Source organism: Grampus griseus (assembly GCF_964374135.1).
Source record: "Grampus griseus genome assembly, chromosome: 4".
Classification (NCBI taxonomy): Eukaryota; Metazoa; Chordata; class Mammalia; order Artiodactyla; family Delphinidae; genus Grampus; species Grampus griseus.
Genome location: NC_138997.1, coordinates 124727111 through 124742373, shown reverse-complemented (window position 1 = coordinate 124742373; position 15263 = coordinate 124727111). Strand labels below are relative to the sequence as shown.

The following is a 15263-nucleotide window of genomic DNA, read 5'->3' as shown; positions in this document are numbered from 1 at the left end:
ATATAACCTTTCTAAAAAAGAATATGGATTCCTTTAAGTCTCATTAATGAGGGAGTTAGTGTTTCTGTTTCCTATTCTCCTTATTGCTTTTGAGTGATTTGGAAGAAGTGGAGAAACTTCTAAGTATATTGTTAAATTGAAAATGGCTATGCCTCCGCATGAGATGATCCTTGCTAAATGCCTAGAGACTCCAGAATCCTGTATATTTCGTATTTTCTAAAGAGAAGAATTCCCTGTGCCTGTGGCATAGTCTTCTGTAGCTCCCCAAAAGTGATAGCAGAAAAAGAGAAACTGAGGGAAAAAGTCTCAATCATCTATACATACCCCAAACTTCATATAAATGTCTTGATTACATTTAGATAAAAATCTACCTGTTATGAACTCCATGAGTGATAACAATTGGTTTATTTGTTATGAATTTTTGTTTCATGTAGTATGATTATGTGATTTACCTTAAAGAAATTCCAAATCTTAATCTGCTAAATGGGGATTTTTCCTTCAAAGGGATGACCTTTGGAATACACTAATTCTAATGGTTTATATCACAGATCAGAATATTTCTGGAATATCTCTAAAGAGTTACGTCTATAATTAGTTTATAAGACACAAAAAAGTGCTTTGTTACTTTCTCAGTCCTGAACTCAGCTAATCATTCACCTTATTAACAAGACAGTGCCATCTGACTTCACATTTTTTCAAAAATAATCACATCCTGGGACTTCCCTGGCGGTTCAGTGGTTAAGATTCTGCGCTTCCACTGCAGGGGGCGCAGGTTTGATCCCTGGTTGGGGAACTAGGATCCCACAAGCCGCAGGGCTCGGCAAAAAAAAAGTTACATCCACCTTCAAAAAATATGTGGCCATCACCAATCAGGTCATCATCTTACATGTTTTACATTCAAATGAATGTTTCCTCTCCATGACAATTACTTCAAAGACAAGAGATTCAGATGTGTCTCAAAGGGCAACAAAGGAAAAATTTTTAGGTGCCTTAATTAATGGCAGTATTATTTATATTAACATTAATTATTACAAGCATGCAGAGGTAATTTTTATGTATATAAAGAATTTTTTTGAAAAACTGGGAATGATTTTTCTGTAGAACATAAAGACTTGGAGGGATAGCTATGATTGAATTCTGCTCATGAATACCTGTGTTAATTCAAGTTAAAAGTACATAGATATGCTAATATGACCTTGAGAAATGAGAATATATTGTAAGCCTCCACAAAAGCTGGGCTGTAGGTTCTTATCTCTCTGCTCTCTTCTGTGGCAGCTCTGCTTTAACAACCTTCTTTGGCTTGGGAACACCTCTGGCTCAGATAGTGTTAGACTGTCTTCGGCCCACATGATGGTCTCTGATCTAATTCATGTAGTCTTGATTTTACTGGAAGTACATGGTAATATAAGGAATTCACCTTAAGCTTCATGACCCATTCAGGATATCCTCTGTTATGCATGGTCTTATGTTGTAAGACTACAAATATACAGTCCATGGCTTCAAGTATCTCTCCACTGGAGTGGAAGGGCAGCATGGAGGTGGAAGGAAGGGAAGGAAAGAAAAAAGTAGGTGAACGTTCATACAACCTTGGGATATGGCTATGTGGTATAAGTGAGATATAAATAAAATGGTATGGGAACCCAGGGAAACCCAGAGGAGGAAAATATTTGAAAGCTGATCAAGTAGAAGAAGACGGAAATCTATTCTCTGTTTCTCCAAAGAACAAAACTTGGACCAGTAGTTAGAAAGTACAATGAAGCAGATTTTGACTCAATACAAAGGAATTTTTTAACAGCTACAATTGTCCAAAAATAGACCAAACCAACTGTCTGGAAAAAGTAGCAGGGTCTGAATCACAGATGTTTATTCAGAGGCTGTGCAATGGTGATCTGTCAGGGTATGTATGTCACAATGAGTGGTAAGAAAAAATGAAAAACACATGATTTCCAAGGACCCTTCCCTCCCTAAAATTCTGCTCTCTACTTCCAAGTTCTTTGTGTTTGTCCAAATCAATCTTATTACCTTATAGTCACACTTTATAGGTTGCTAAAATTCAGATTATAGAATCTGCCAATGTCAGTCAAATTTGGTTTCTCTGTAGGAGTAAATGAGGAAATAAATGTAAAAGTATCTGATAGATTACTTAACAATTGTTAGTTGAATTTGAATCAGTAAAAAATAAGCACGTGCAAAGAAAAGCTTTGATGCTTTCTGGAAAGGCAGGGCATGCACACATATGCAACCATCCGAATCTCATTCCTTCTCCCAGTCTTAATGGAGGGCTGAGAAATGAACTTGGATTTGTTTGCAGGAGGTAATGTTTGAGGTAACTAGGACCAAGCTTTCCACACCTTGGATAGAGGAAATCCATAGTCCACTCAATAATATTACAATGTCTTCCTTAAACAGTGACTCACATGCTCATATTGAGAAATATGGATAATTTCTGGAGGTATGTGGAATGTGGAAGTTAATTTATAGACTTCTGTTGCATTAGTTAGCAATTTGACCAAGAGGGAAAGAAGATGATTCTGTTATTGATCGATTTAATTTGTGGTACTGGCTTTGATTAAAGAATCCATCAGAAATTGAGGTAAAGATAATATTTTAAATGATACTTTTATTTATTACTCACAAGTTTCATGATCTTTGCCTATAGTACCAGCATTATTAAGATGGGTTAATCAAAATTTTCTTTATAAAAGAAACATAAATGATAATAAGAATAATAGTTACATTAATTGAGCACCTTCTATGTAATTAACTTGTATTATCTTTTATAAGATAGATGCTAACATTTCCACTACACAGATTGTCACCAAGATTTGATTGTTTGTAAATAGCTCAAAACACACTCAGGTCCAAGCTATTTGTCCTTGTAGCCCACTTTCTCAACTGCTATACAATACTGCCTTGGGCTCACCAGACAAGCTACCTAATAGAATGGAAATGGCTAAACTTTGCACCTTCTCTGAGCTGCAAATCATTTTGGAATTCACATCAGTTATCTTTCCAACGTGAACTAAGGGATGGACTATTACCAGGTAGTGTCATATGTGGGGAAACTGATTTCAGCCCAATAGCAGGTGTCTTCTTGCCTTTTAGAGAGACTCCAACTTGGTGCAGTGGTAGAAAAGTATATTTAAGTTATAAATATTAAGGTGAACATTTTTGTGGGATGCACGGAAAGCTTAAAACACATCAAATTTTGAAGGGAAAAATTTAAGCCTATAACTACCGTTTTCCCTGTGGGTTAAAGATGAAATGGAGATGAATATGCCCTCTTCTTTTCCCTTCAATGAGGGAATTTAATCTGAATAGTTTTGTTCAGGATATTTCTAGGGAACTTGAACACTATATGAATGTTTAAAATATTTTATTTTCCTGTTATTGTCCCTTCTGGCAGTAAATGTAAGTTTTCATAGACTTTCTAAGTGTGGTTTTGGATAATGTTACATAAATGTTTTAGAGTATTATGCTAGGGAATATGGGTAGCAGTATCTTAGTCCTCAAACTTTATAAGTAATACCAACAAGAGCTGTCCTTTTCTAAGCAGGAACTATGCTTTTTACATGCATTTGATTATTTAATCTGTACAACTTATTAGTTGAGTTTTATTACCCCCATTTTATAAATGAGGAAATGGAAGCTTAAAGAGTTTAAGCACCTTTAATTCACTCAGCTAGTAAATAAAGGCCTACATTCAAATTCATAGGGTTTTTTTTTTTTTTTTTTTTTTTTTTTGTGGTACGCAGGCCTCTCACTGTTGTGGCCTCTCCCGTTGCGGAGCACAGGCTCCGGATGCGCAGGCTCAGCGACCATGGCTCACAGGCCCAGCCGCTCTGCGGCATGTGGGATCCTCCCGGACCAGGGCACGAACCCGCGTCCCCTGCATCGGCAGGCGGACTCTCAACCACTACGCCACCAGGGAAGCCCCTCAAATTCCTAAGTTTTTTACTCCAAACTTCTGCCTCATTTCCATTTTTAGAAGTTTCATTTTTTCTGGAGATAGTATTTCTAAATAATGCACTTCTGAATGGTACTAAATAAGACCCTTATAAGCCCTGAGTTATTCTCAGTTTCTTTACAACATGAAGTTTTTACAGCTTTGTTTGTAAAAGTGAAAAATATTTGTTTATCATGACTGAATGACTGTTGGCTACTGAAGATGGAATGAATGACCAGGCTAGCGAGGCACATCGATTTGCTAGGCAGCATTAAAAACCTATTTATAAGAGTATTTTAATTGTTTTTATTTTATTATATTTTAAATTTTGATTATGGACTATTTCAAACACAGAAAGGTATCACAAAATGTCCTGTTGGACATCTATGTCACTACCATCTTACTTTAATAAATATTAACATTTTGCCATATTCTTTTCGGATCTTTTTTGTAAGGAAATTTTGATACAACTAAAATACCCCTACTCTATTACATTGGCTTTCATCCCTCCCCAGAGATCTTCACTATCTTGAAGTTCTTGTATGTTCTTCCCACGTATACTTTATTATTTACATAAGTATATTCATACCATTATGTATTGATACTAGTTTTATGTGGTTTTGAAATATATATAAATAACATTACATATTCTGGTTTTTTCACTTATCTTTATATTTTTGAGAATTATCTATATTGATACACATATGTCTTGTTTTTCATTCTAACTGTTCTATAATATCCCATTGTATGAATACACAATTTTTGTTTATTCCTCTGTTGATGAAAATTTAGCTTATTTTCCATTTTTGTCTATTATAAATAATGCTGTATTGAACATTCTAGTAAATGTCTCCTTTTGCACATTTGTAAGTGTTTTTCCGGGTTGTGTACCTGGGAGTGGTAATATCAATTTCTATTTCCAGTAACAGGGTATAAGAGTTTCCCAATGTTCTCACAAGAACTTGGTATTATCAGAATTTTTAAATTTTGCAAACTACAAAACAACTTCCCTTTATACTTCAAAAACGTCAGCATCATGAAAGATAAGGAAAGGCCAAGGAGCTGTTCCAGATTAAAGGAGACTGAAGATACATGACATCTAAAAGCAACATGTGATCCTTGATTGGGAAAATGAGACAGTTTGATCCATGTTAATTTTTCTAAAGTTTGATCATTGTAGCATGGTTATATAAGAGAACATTCTTAGAAAATACTCATGGAAATATTTAGGAATAAAATGACATGATGTCTGAAAATTATTTTCAAATGCTTTAGCAATATAATCATAATAGACACAGGGAGCAAGATAAGCAAATGTGGCAAATTTCTAACATTCGTGAATCAAGGTGAAAAGTCTGAAGTCCCTTTATTTTACTTTCAACTTTTCTGTGCGTTTGAATTTTTTTCAAAAGAAAAAACGTTTGCCAAACGTATATGTGTGAATTGGTATTAATTTTTTAAATGTACTCTTCTCTGGTTACCAATGAGATTGAACATCTTTTCATCCATTTGTTGGTCATTCAGTTTTCCTTTCTTGTGAATTTAAATTCTTTTTCCTAATTCTACTTGGCTGTTTGTCTTTACCTTAGTGACTTGTCAAAATCCTATCATGTCCTGGATACTGATCCTTGGTCAGTATGTTTTGCAAGCAGCCTGTCTCCCTCTTTGGTTTGTCTTTTAACTTCATGTAATGGTTCACTAAGGAGTCGCAGCCTGTGAATGTATGAAAGTGACTTTGTTTTCAATAATTTCCCACTAACTGTCTTCTTTTGAACTCTTCTTTTCCACTGAATGGAGGAGCCCTTTACAACACCTTGTCAAGGCTCCATAACTTTCCAGTGACTTAGGGTTATTAGAAAGTCTCATGTTTGTAATTAAAGAGATAGTTATGTTTATTTTGAAACTTGAGAATTCCCTGGCAGTCAGTGGTTAGAACTTGGTGCTTTCACTGCTGAGGGCCGGGGTTCAGTCCCTGGTGGGGGAACTAAGATCCTGCAGGCCATGCTGCAGGGCCAAAAATAAGTAAATAAATAAGTAATAAATAAATAAAAATTATTGAGAGAGAGAGAGAGAAAGAAAGAAAGAAAGAAAGAAAGAAAGAAAGAAAGAAAGAAAGAAAGAAAGAAAGAAAGAAAGAAAGAAAGAAAAAACCTCTCCAAATCAATCTAGCACTCTTCTCCTCACTCCTATAGCACAAGCTAAACCTCTGAAGGTGATTCCAGTGGCTGAAGGCTGTGGTCTCCTTTGTCCACACCTCCTCCTGTTAGCTCTTCTAGGTGTTCATCCTGTGCTATGTGGAGAGGCAAGGGGAAGAAGCTGAAAGGTAAACATTTTTCCCTTGAGTTAACTGCAGGTTGCAGTCTCTTCCTTGTTGTTCGTCACTAGTGCTCTAACACTGATCAAATCCTGATGTCTTGCTTGTGGCCGTCACCAAACTGCTACCTGTCTAACTGGGCGGGGGCACGTTTAAAGGGTTTGAGAAGGCGATGCACAGCTCCCTGATGCAGAGATCTGGCTCTCACTTGAGGTGTGGCTCTAATTTTCACCTTTCCCATAAGGAGAGCCCATTGTCCAAGCCCCATTTATTGAAAAGATTATCGTTTCCCACTGATGTGTATTCCACCCAACATAGTGGACATTTGTCTCTGTTTGTCAAATATTGAGAGTACAGGTTGACCCAATGGCTGTTCCTCTCTTATCACAGTTCTTTTGCCTTTCTGACTAAATTACCAGGATCAGGCCAGCAAGCCTGCTAGAACAGCCATCTAATTGGAAGCAGGATGCCAGGCTCCCTTTCGTACAGGCAACCCTAAACTTTACATTGCCTTGGATTTCCTTCTTCCCTTCGCTTCTAGGAGGCGGGCTGCACCTTCTCCCTTCCACACAGGTAAGGGAGAGAATAACCTCTCTCCTCGCAAAGCCCATGATCCCTCCCATGTCTCACTCTCTTTCCTAATGTGAGTTGAGGAGAAAGTAGTTGGTAAGTTCAATACTGATCTAGTGAGTCTCAGTAAGCCCTGAGGGGAGGTGGATGGCTCCAGCTGCAGGGACCAACGTGGTCTTAGACCATGGTGGCTGACCTGGTACTTAGCATCCTTTTTCATCAGTCTTGGGTTTATCAACAATTCCAGGACAGCAGGAAAAATCCCATCTGACATAAGATTACATGTTATTGATATTCTTCCTTGTATGAAAGTTTTAAATTGTCCTAATATGGTCAGATGTATCAACATTTTCCTTATGGCTTATCCTTTCTGTTAGCTTTCTCAAGAAACATTACCATATTCCTTTCAAAGTTTTTGCTTTTCACATTTAGATTTTTCGTCCATTTGGCTCTCTTCTTTAATATATGGTGTGAGGAAGGTCTAATTTTAACTTTCCCTGTAAGGATAGTCCATTGTCTAGGCCCTATTTGTTGAGCAGTCTTTTCTTTCCCACTGATTTGTATTACCGCCTTTCAAGCTGCTTTTCACTGATAAACACTTCGTTGTTTTTTCTTTCTATAGGAATATGCCTGCATTGTCCCCAAAACTTAATTATATCCCACCCACAGTGAATTGTCCCAGTGAGGTTTCGTTGGAGCAGGGATTGTATTCACTGTTGCATCTCCAGTGCCTAGTATGGTACCTGGCTGGCGCTCACTAAAAATATTTGGTGAATGAATGAATGAGTCCTGCCTAAGGTCTGTCCTGGGGTCCAGATTCCACACAACTCAACAAGTTTTATACATATTTTATTATGACTGATAAAATGGGCTTTTCCTTTTTGATAGCATGGGCTCCCTCTCAATCTGTCATTATTCTCTGAGACAGACATTTTGAATTATCCTAGATTTCTCCTTTTTACTTGACCTTGGCATCTAGTAGGTCACTTTGGTTCATAATTCATACTTTCTTAAAACTGAGGTACATTTTCCACCCTCACTATATCTGCATTTCAGTTAGAACTTTTTTTTCTTTTCTTTATTGTCTTTTTAATGCTTGATATATGCACAAGAATATGTGCAGCACGTCAATTATGAAGTATAATTACATGCATACCTAGGAAGCCACCACTTCCGTGAGAGGGGTAACATTATCTGTCCACTGCCTCTGCATGGGTGCCCCTCCCTAGGCCACACCCTTGCCTCCACCTAAGGGGTAGTCACTATCTGGAAGTCTGGGTTTCTCATCCTCTGGCTTTGGCTTTCTTTTCAAATATAGGTTTATCACAAATATAGATAGTCCTAAAAATGCATTATGTGGATTTACTTTTATTTAGTAACCTTATAAGGATAGTTTCATACTTTGTGAAGTCTGCAACTTGAATTTGTCATTCAACATTTATGCTTCTAAGATTCATCCATACTGTTGTGTATGGCCATGGTTCATTAATTGCATTAATTAATTTCATTAGTGAACAGAATGACATAACACTGTGTAACATACCATGATTTATTTGTCTATTCTTCTGTTGGTATTTGTTTGGACTGTTTCCAGGTTTTTTGCTGTCTCAGACAAGATTGCTATAAACCTTGTCTATGTCTGTCTCTTGGTCCACATGTGCTAAGTTTCTCTAGGGCCTATACCAAGGAGTGGCCTTTCTGAGTGAAAGGATATGCAAGTGTCCAACTTTAAAAGATAATGCCAAATTGGTAGGGGATTAAGAGGTACAGACTACTATGAATAAAATAAGTGGCAAGGATATATTGTACGGCAGAGGGAAAGATAGCCATTGTTTTATAATAATTTTAAATGCAGTGTACTCTATAAGAATATTGAATCACTGTGTTGTACACCTGAAACTAATATAATATTGTAAATCAGCTGTACTTCAATTACAAAAAGATGATGCTGACTTGTTTTTCAAAGTGGTCTACTGTACTTGTACTCATGCCAGTGAAGTACAAAAGTCCCATTGATCCATATCCTTTCCAACACTTGGCATTATAAGATTTATTGATTTTTCTCTTTTCAGATATAAAATTGTATCGCTTTTTTCCAGTTTTATTGAGATATAATTAACATACAGCACTGTATAAGTTTAAGGTGTACAGCATAATGATTTGACTTACATACATCATGATATGATTATCATAATCAGTTCAGTGAACATCAGTCATCTCATATAGATACAAAATTAAACAAATGGAAAAAAAAATTTTTCTTGTGATGAGAACGCTTTGGATTTACTCTCTTACCAACTTTCATATATAATATAAAAGAGTGTTAATTGTATTTATCATGTTGTACATTACATCCCTAGTACTTATTTATCTTATAATGAAGTTTGTACCATTTGACTGCCTTCATCCAATTCCCCTCCCCACCCCCATGTATCTCCTTTTAATTGTAATTTGTATTTCCCCAAGAAAAGATTTTGAGACTGTTTTATATGCATGTTGGCCATTCACAATTCCATTTCAGTGAAGTGCCTGTTTGTCTTTTGCTCATTTTTCTATTGGATTATTTGAATTTTTCTTATTAAAGTTCTTCATATATCTTGGATCCAAATTCTTTACCAGTTGTAAGTATCATCAATATTTTCTCCCAGTATGTGGCTTGCCTTTTTACTTTCTTTATGGTACCTTTATAAACAGAAGTTTTAATGAAGTTTTAATTGTAATGAAGTTGAGTTTATAAATCTGAAAAGTAGAAATTATAATAGAATTATAATTATAGTAGAAATACTATAATTAGAATTTTTATCTTGTTTAAAAAACATCCAGTTGTACACTGAATTTATAAATATATTCTCCTATACTTCCTCTTAAAGGATTTAAAAGCTTTGTCTTTCATATTTAAGATGCATGTGGAATTCCTTTTTTTGTGCATGGTATGAAGTAAGGCTCCAATTTAATTTTTTCCATATGGTAAATAATTATCTTGTAAGAGCATTTATTTAGTTTGAAATATATTCACAACATATATTGCTATGAGAGGAAAACATATAACAGAATATATGGTATTTAGACAACATAAAATGTAATACATATAGTAATTAGTATATATACAAAATTTAAAGATATTGGAAAGACATACACTAAAATAACAGCAATGATTATCTTTGGACGGTGGGATCATTGATGATTTTCGTTTATTGTTTAGTTCTCTGTATTTTCGAAATTCTCCGTATTGAACATATATTTATATATTTTTTAAACAGTGAGAAATAAGGTGGTATCTATAGATGATAATTTAGTGTCAGTGCACCTTAAAGAGAAATCATTCTTTGAAAGAGAAGCCATGAATTGAAGTCTTTTAGCTTAACTTCTTTTGAAGCTTCTTGCATCCCCGGAGTGGGGTGGCAGTGAGGGTGAATGAAGGCTGGGTCAGGGCAATGTTTGTGGATCATTCAGTAAAACTCAGTACAAGGTGAAAAGGGATGAGGTTCTGAAATCTGGGTGAGTCTTCTGTAAATAGTTACATACAGCTTCTCTCCCCTGGGTTCTTTGCTTTACAGGTATGTAAGGCTCTTTGGGAAATAGGATCCAGATTACTTATGTGTATGGTTGGTGATACAATTTTTTTTTTTCTTGGCCCAACAGCAGATAATGAAAAGACTTATAAAGCGGTATGTTTTGAAAGCACAAGTAGACAAAGAAAATGATGAAGTTAATGAAGGTAAGCACCTTCAACTTGAGAAACATCCTTTTACAACTAATTTAATAAACTTGGAAAATTTCATATTGAAGGATACTTGAAAAATCCAATATGGGAGAGTAAGAAATGAAAGTAAAAGTCAACCAGAAATAACTATTGTTAGTGCAATTCCTTCTTACCCTGCTTTCAAAAAAAAAAAGAAAAAATATTTAAGTTGATTTTGGAGTTGCCTTGTATTTTGACTCATCATAATATATCAAAGCAAGACTAAGCCACTTAATCCCAGTAGGAAAGACGGGGGCATTACTGATTTCAGTACAAAACATTTTAATAATAAATTAAAATTAAAACGTGTGAAAAAGAAAAAAAAATCCAATCTCAGGTAACTGGGTTCCTCCAAGATTGACAGGAGAATCTTACGCTACATTTCTAAAACTCTTTGTTTTTAAAGAAACCGTCACTTAAATTGTCAATCAGAGACAGTTTATCACTACAGAATGCCCTGATTTCTTAGAATGTAAAGTCTGCCATCTTTCTGGGAGTTTTTAATCCCTATTACATAAGTAGTCTGTAGTTTCACTTCTGTTTCAGGGAGTTCACATTGAGTGTTAACATTTTTCCAGTGATGCAGATAGAATAATGTTGGCTCAAACAGAATCCACATTTCTTCAGAAAAATCTTTACTTTGTTGTCCAGAAAGAAATCTCTAACCCATTTTTCTCATCTGGTGTTTCTCTTTTGCCTTTCACTTTTCTTCTTGGCACCTGTTTTCCAGGCATATCCTAGGCAGCACGTCTGTCTGGACTGTAACAGTTTTTCATCAAAGGCTGGGGTATAAGACAAAGTACAGGTCCAGAGATGGAAAGAATTCAACCAGGGAGAAATAAGTTGCCCTAAAAATAGAAACTATAGCTTTCAACACCAGTGAGATGCTACTAGATAGAGCTACGCTGATAAGAAAAGGCTAAACTAAACTGTTGAGCTTTGAAGCCATTACTTGATTAATACAAGGAATCTCTTACAAATCTGAGTCAATACAATGGTATGTGTTTGTAGAAATCTAAGAATGTGTGATTGGAAACCAGCAAAAACCCAATCATGTTGACCTAGAAACAGTCTCAGAGAGACAGGATTGGAACTGAGTTTTAGTTTAGAAAGCAGAAACCTTATCTGTTGTACCATAACCTCCCTGAAAACAAACAAAAAAACTAAGTGAAGGGGGCAATGGGCCACCATGACAGCATCAAAAACAAGGAGTCATCTTCCAAGTCCTTTTATACAAAAGAGGAAAGTGAATTAAGGAAAATTTGGAGTTTTGAACAAAGTTCTAACTAAGAAAGTATATCATATAATTTAACCTGTTCACTGAATAAATGAAGAAGCTAAATCCCGAAGAGGTTGAGTAATTTGTGTTTCCTCTATTGGCAAACTAAGTACAACACTTAGTGTTTAGGCTTCCCATAACTCAAAAACAAGGAAGAAGAATGTAGTAGTAGGGAGGTGAAAGGGGGCCCACTGGGCTTATGGTCCAAATATGATATTAAATGCTGTGAGAATCCATTTCTTCCACCAAAGACTGGCCTCGCGATTTCTAATTTGATCAGTTTATTTCCTCTACGTTGCCAAATGTGAAAGGAAAAGCCCCCCCCACCTTTTTTTTGCCACAAAAAGAATCAAATGTTTTGTGTGTATTCTTGAGGAAGAGCTAGAATTCTTTAAAATAAAAGGTTCTGACGTTTATATAATAAAAGAACATAGATTATACTTTAAAGCATCATAAAGATACCAGGAAATATCATGAAAGATATGTTTTACATATGATTCTATTATAGAAAGCTATTAAAGTGCCAGTGATTTAAAGAATCATTTCTTGGATTCAAGATAAATTCATGCCCCAAGGTTTACCTTTCAAAGTCAATGGCTTATCTACATTACAATTATTTGCAAGAGAATCCAGTTATTAATTGCAATCTACACATGCTCAAAGTATTACCAAGCTAAATTATGGGAATAGTTGTGTTTTAATAGCCAGAAGTTTCCTATGGAGACTTCTGCGTATGTAAACATTGCCAGTGGTACTACATCTAAACTCCTTAATTTCACCATTGCTTGTTATTTCCTTATACATCATCCCCTGTGCCACAGAAACTAATTTGTTTGTTCCTTAGCTCCATGTTCATTGCCACTGCCTTCCCTAAGAAATACCCCTACTCTTTTTCCTTCCTTTCCCTTACTTCAAACTTGACCTCAGTTTACTTCTTACATGTGAGTATTTGCCTGTTATATAGATTGATTCATTTTTAGAAATGTTTCATTTTGCTAGGATTTCCTTCCAGCCTAGCAATGGGAGATGATCCATATAGGTGTCAACCCTTATGGCTCAGGGAACCAGACAAACTCCCTGAAGATAGAAAGGAGATACTCTGATTATAGACCAGTTAACAGAGAAATCACCCTGTGTTAAAAATTGGCTGAGCCACAGGACAATACTTTAGCTGAGTTTTACTTTTAAAACATAGCTGAACTACTTTTTATAGCTTTTTTTTCAAAAGCCAGTACATTTTTAAAGGCAGACATTGCTTAAACATTCTAAAGTAACTATGTTGGAGATGTTATGAGACAAATGCATTCATGTATAAATTTCACTCTTTGTTTTTTTCTAAATACGAAGGGCAAATTACCAATTATATGTTTTTTAATACAAATACCGTAGGTGAATTAAAAGAAATCAAGCAAGATATCTCCAGCCTTCGCTATGAACTTTTGGAGGACAAGAGCCAAGCGACTGAGGAATTAGCCATTCTAATTCATAAACTCAGTGAGAAACTGAATCCCAGCGTGCTGAGATGTGAATGATTCAGTAACCTGGAATTATGGCTTTGACTGTAGCACAATTGTGGGCAATAATATTCCTAAGTATGAAATACTTGAAAAACTATGATGTAAATTTTTAGTATTAACTACCTTTATCATGTGAATCTTTAAAAGTTAGGTCTTAATGATTTTACTGTTTTATCACATGCAAATGGTCTTCATTTTAATTGTCTGCCTTGACATTACAAACAATGACGTGCCATTGTATTTAAAGGCCCAATATTACTACATTATTGATATTTTTGTCCATTTTAGAATAAACTCTATGTCTTTGCACTACCTGTTTGCCTCTAAGAGACTGTAAGCTCCTTGGGGACAGGGACCATGTCTTATTCATCTTTGTGTCTCCAGCATCTAGTACAGTGCCTGGTACATAGTAGGTGCTCAATAAATGTTGTCAAAACCAACTGAACTGAACTGCCAACAAAATACAAATAAAAATTAAAAGGCCATCACTATGTAGCATATATTCCCTTGTCCAAGTGCTAAAGAGATTTTTTTTTGAAAAATATAAACAAAAAATTTTACAAACAGCTATGACTTGGTCAGATTTTCTTAGAATTTTTGACATCACTGATAATCCTAGAAGCTTTGAGCCCTGAATGAAGAATTTCACAATGAAATGGGTTACTAGAAAATATAATTACATTACATATTTGTTTCATAGAATTGTTCAAAACAACACATTAAAGATTTTTCTAAAGTATATACTTTTTGCTTACTGTCTTAGAGTTTCATTTGGTTTTTTTCAGTAATGTGACTTTAGTCAGTGGGGTGGTGAATTTTGTAGAGTCGGGGGTTATGCAGGGTTGTTAGTTTGTTATAACCTCCTAATTTCTGCCTCTGATGCTTTAATGCTAAATAAGTTATCAACAACTGACTTCATATCTTGCCTGTTAGCTCCACTCTGAGTTTTGGAGGGTATGCTATGGGGAGGAATAGGAAGGAGCAATGGCTGTGTACCTGGAAAGCCATGTCCAAGCATCACCAGCTGGGTTTCATTTTCCTTTGAGGCATCTCTTGCCATCATTGCTTACAATGATTGACATCCTTTTCCTTATCAAGGCATTTCACTTACACTTGCTACACAAAATAGATTGTGATGTATGTGTATGACTTACTATATAACTGAGCTGAACACTGGTAATATCCACAACGCCTCATGACTTTACTAGGAAAGGGGATACAGACTGGTAAGTTCCCTCCTCTCTTCACAGACCATAAAACGTCAAAGTATTTGTTTTAACCAGCTAGGTTTAAATCTCTCATAGAGTTATGCTTACCGTCCTAATTCTCTTCAGTCTGTTCCTCTCAAACCTTACCAGAATACAAATTATGATCATAGATCATAAATAGTTTTATAGGTTCTAAAAGCCAATTACATACATAATACTTTGAGTCATTGCTATCACACAGGAAGGCTTTCTAGACATGAAGACAAAAATGAACATTAAATGGAACTACATAAAGGTCTTTAAAGATTATTTCTTAGTTTCTACTTTTGAGGACTTAATTAAGAAAAGAACTTTATACATTTTTTGCTACCATTGTAGGATATTTCATTAGCTTTTGTGCTATGCTAATAGTATTTTGTCTTAAACATGGTTCAAACTTTATGTATTTTATGTTATACCTCAGAACAGAATAAAAGACTGAATTTTTCATTGTTATATGTTACTATACTTTATATTACAGCAGTAAAGATATGGAGTGTCCATAATAGACAACACTTTCAGTCTTATCCATAGTATTGTCTAGGATTCCAAGTGTGGGTATTTTTGTTTACAGCTATGGAGCAGAATAATAAGTAATATTTTTGATTGGGGTTGGAAAAATGTTGAATGTAAAAGTGTTAAAAGCAG

At 35.3% G+C, this 15263-nt stretch overlaps 1 protein-coding gene across 3 annotated transcripts in view; it reads left to right on the top strand.

The window, feature by feature from the left end:
• Positions 1-13383, top strand: part of TRPC3 (transient receptor potential cation channel subfamily C member 3) — a gene marked incomplete at both ends in the record, with an annotated part of 80124 nt that extends 66741 nt beyond the window's left edge. For all 3 annotated transcript variants that reach the window (XM_082653906.1, XM_082653905.1, XM_082653904.1), the window contains 2 exons: positions 10473-10548; positions 13241-13383. In XM_082653906.1, the coding sequence (XP_082510032.1) occupies positions 10473-10548; positions 13241-13383 (219 nt within the window). The remainder of the gene's footprint in view (positions 1-10472; positions 10549-13240) is intronic.
• Between the last annotated feature and the right edge of the window lie 1880 nt (positions 13384-15263).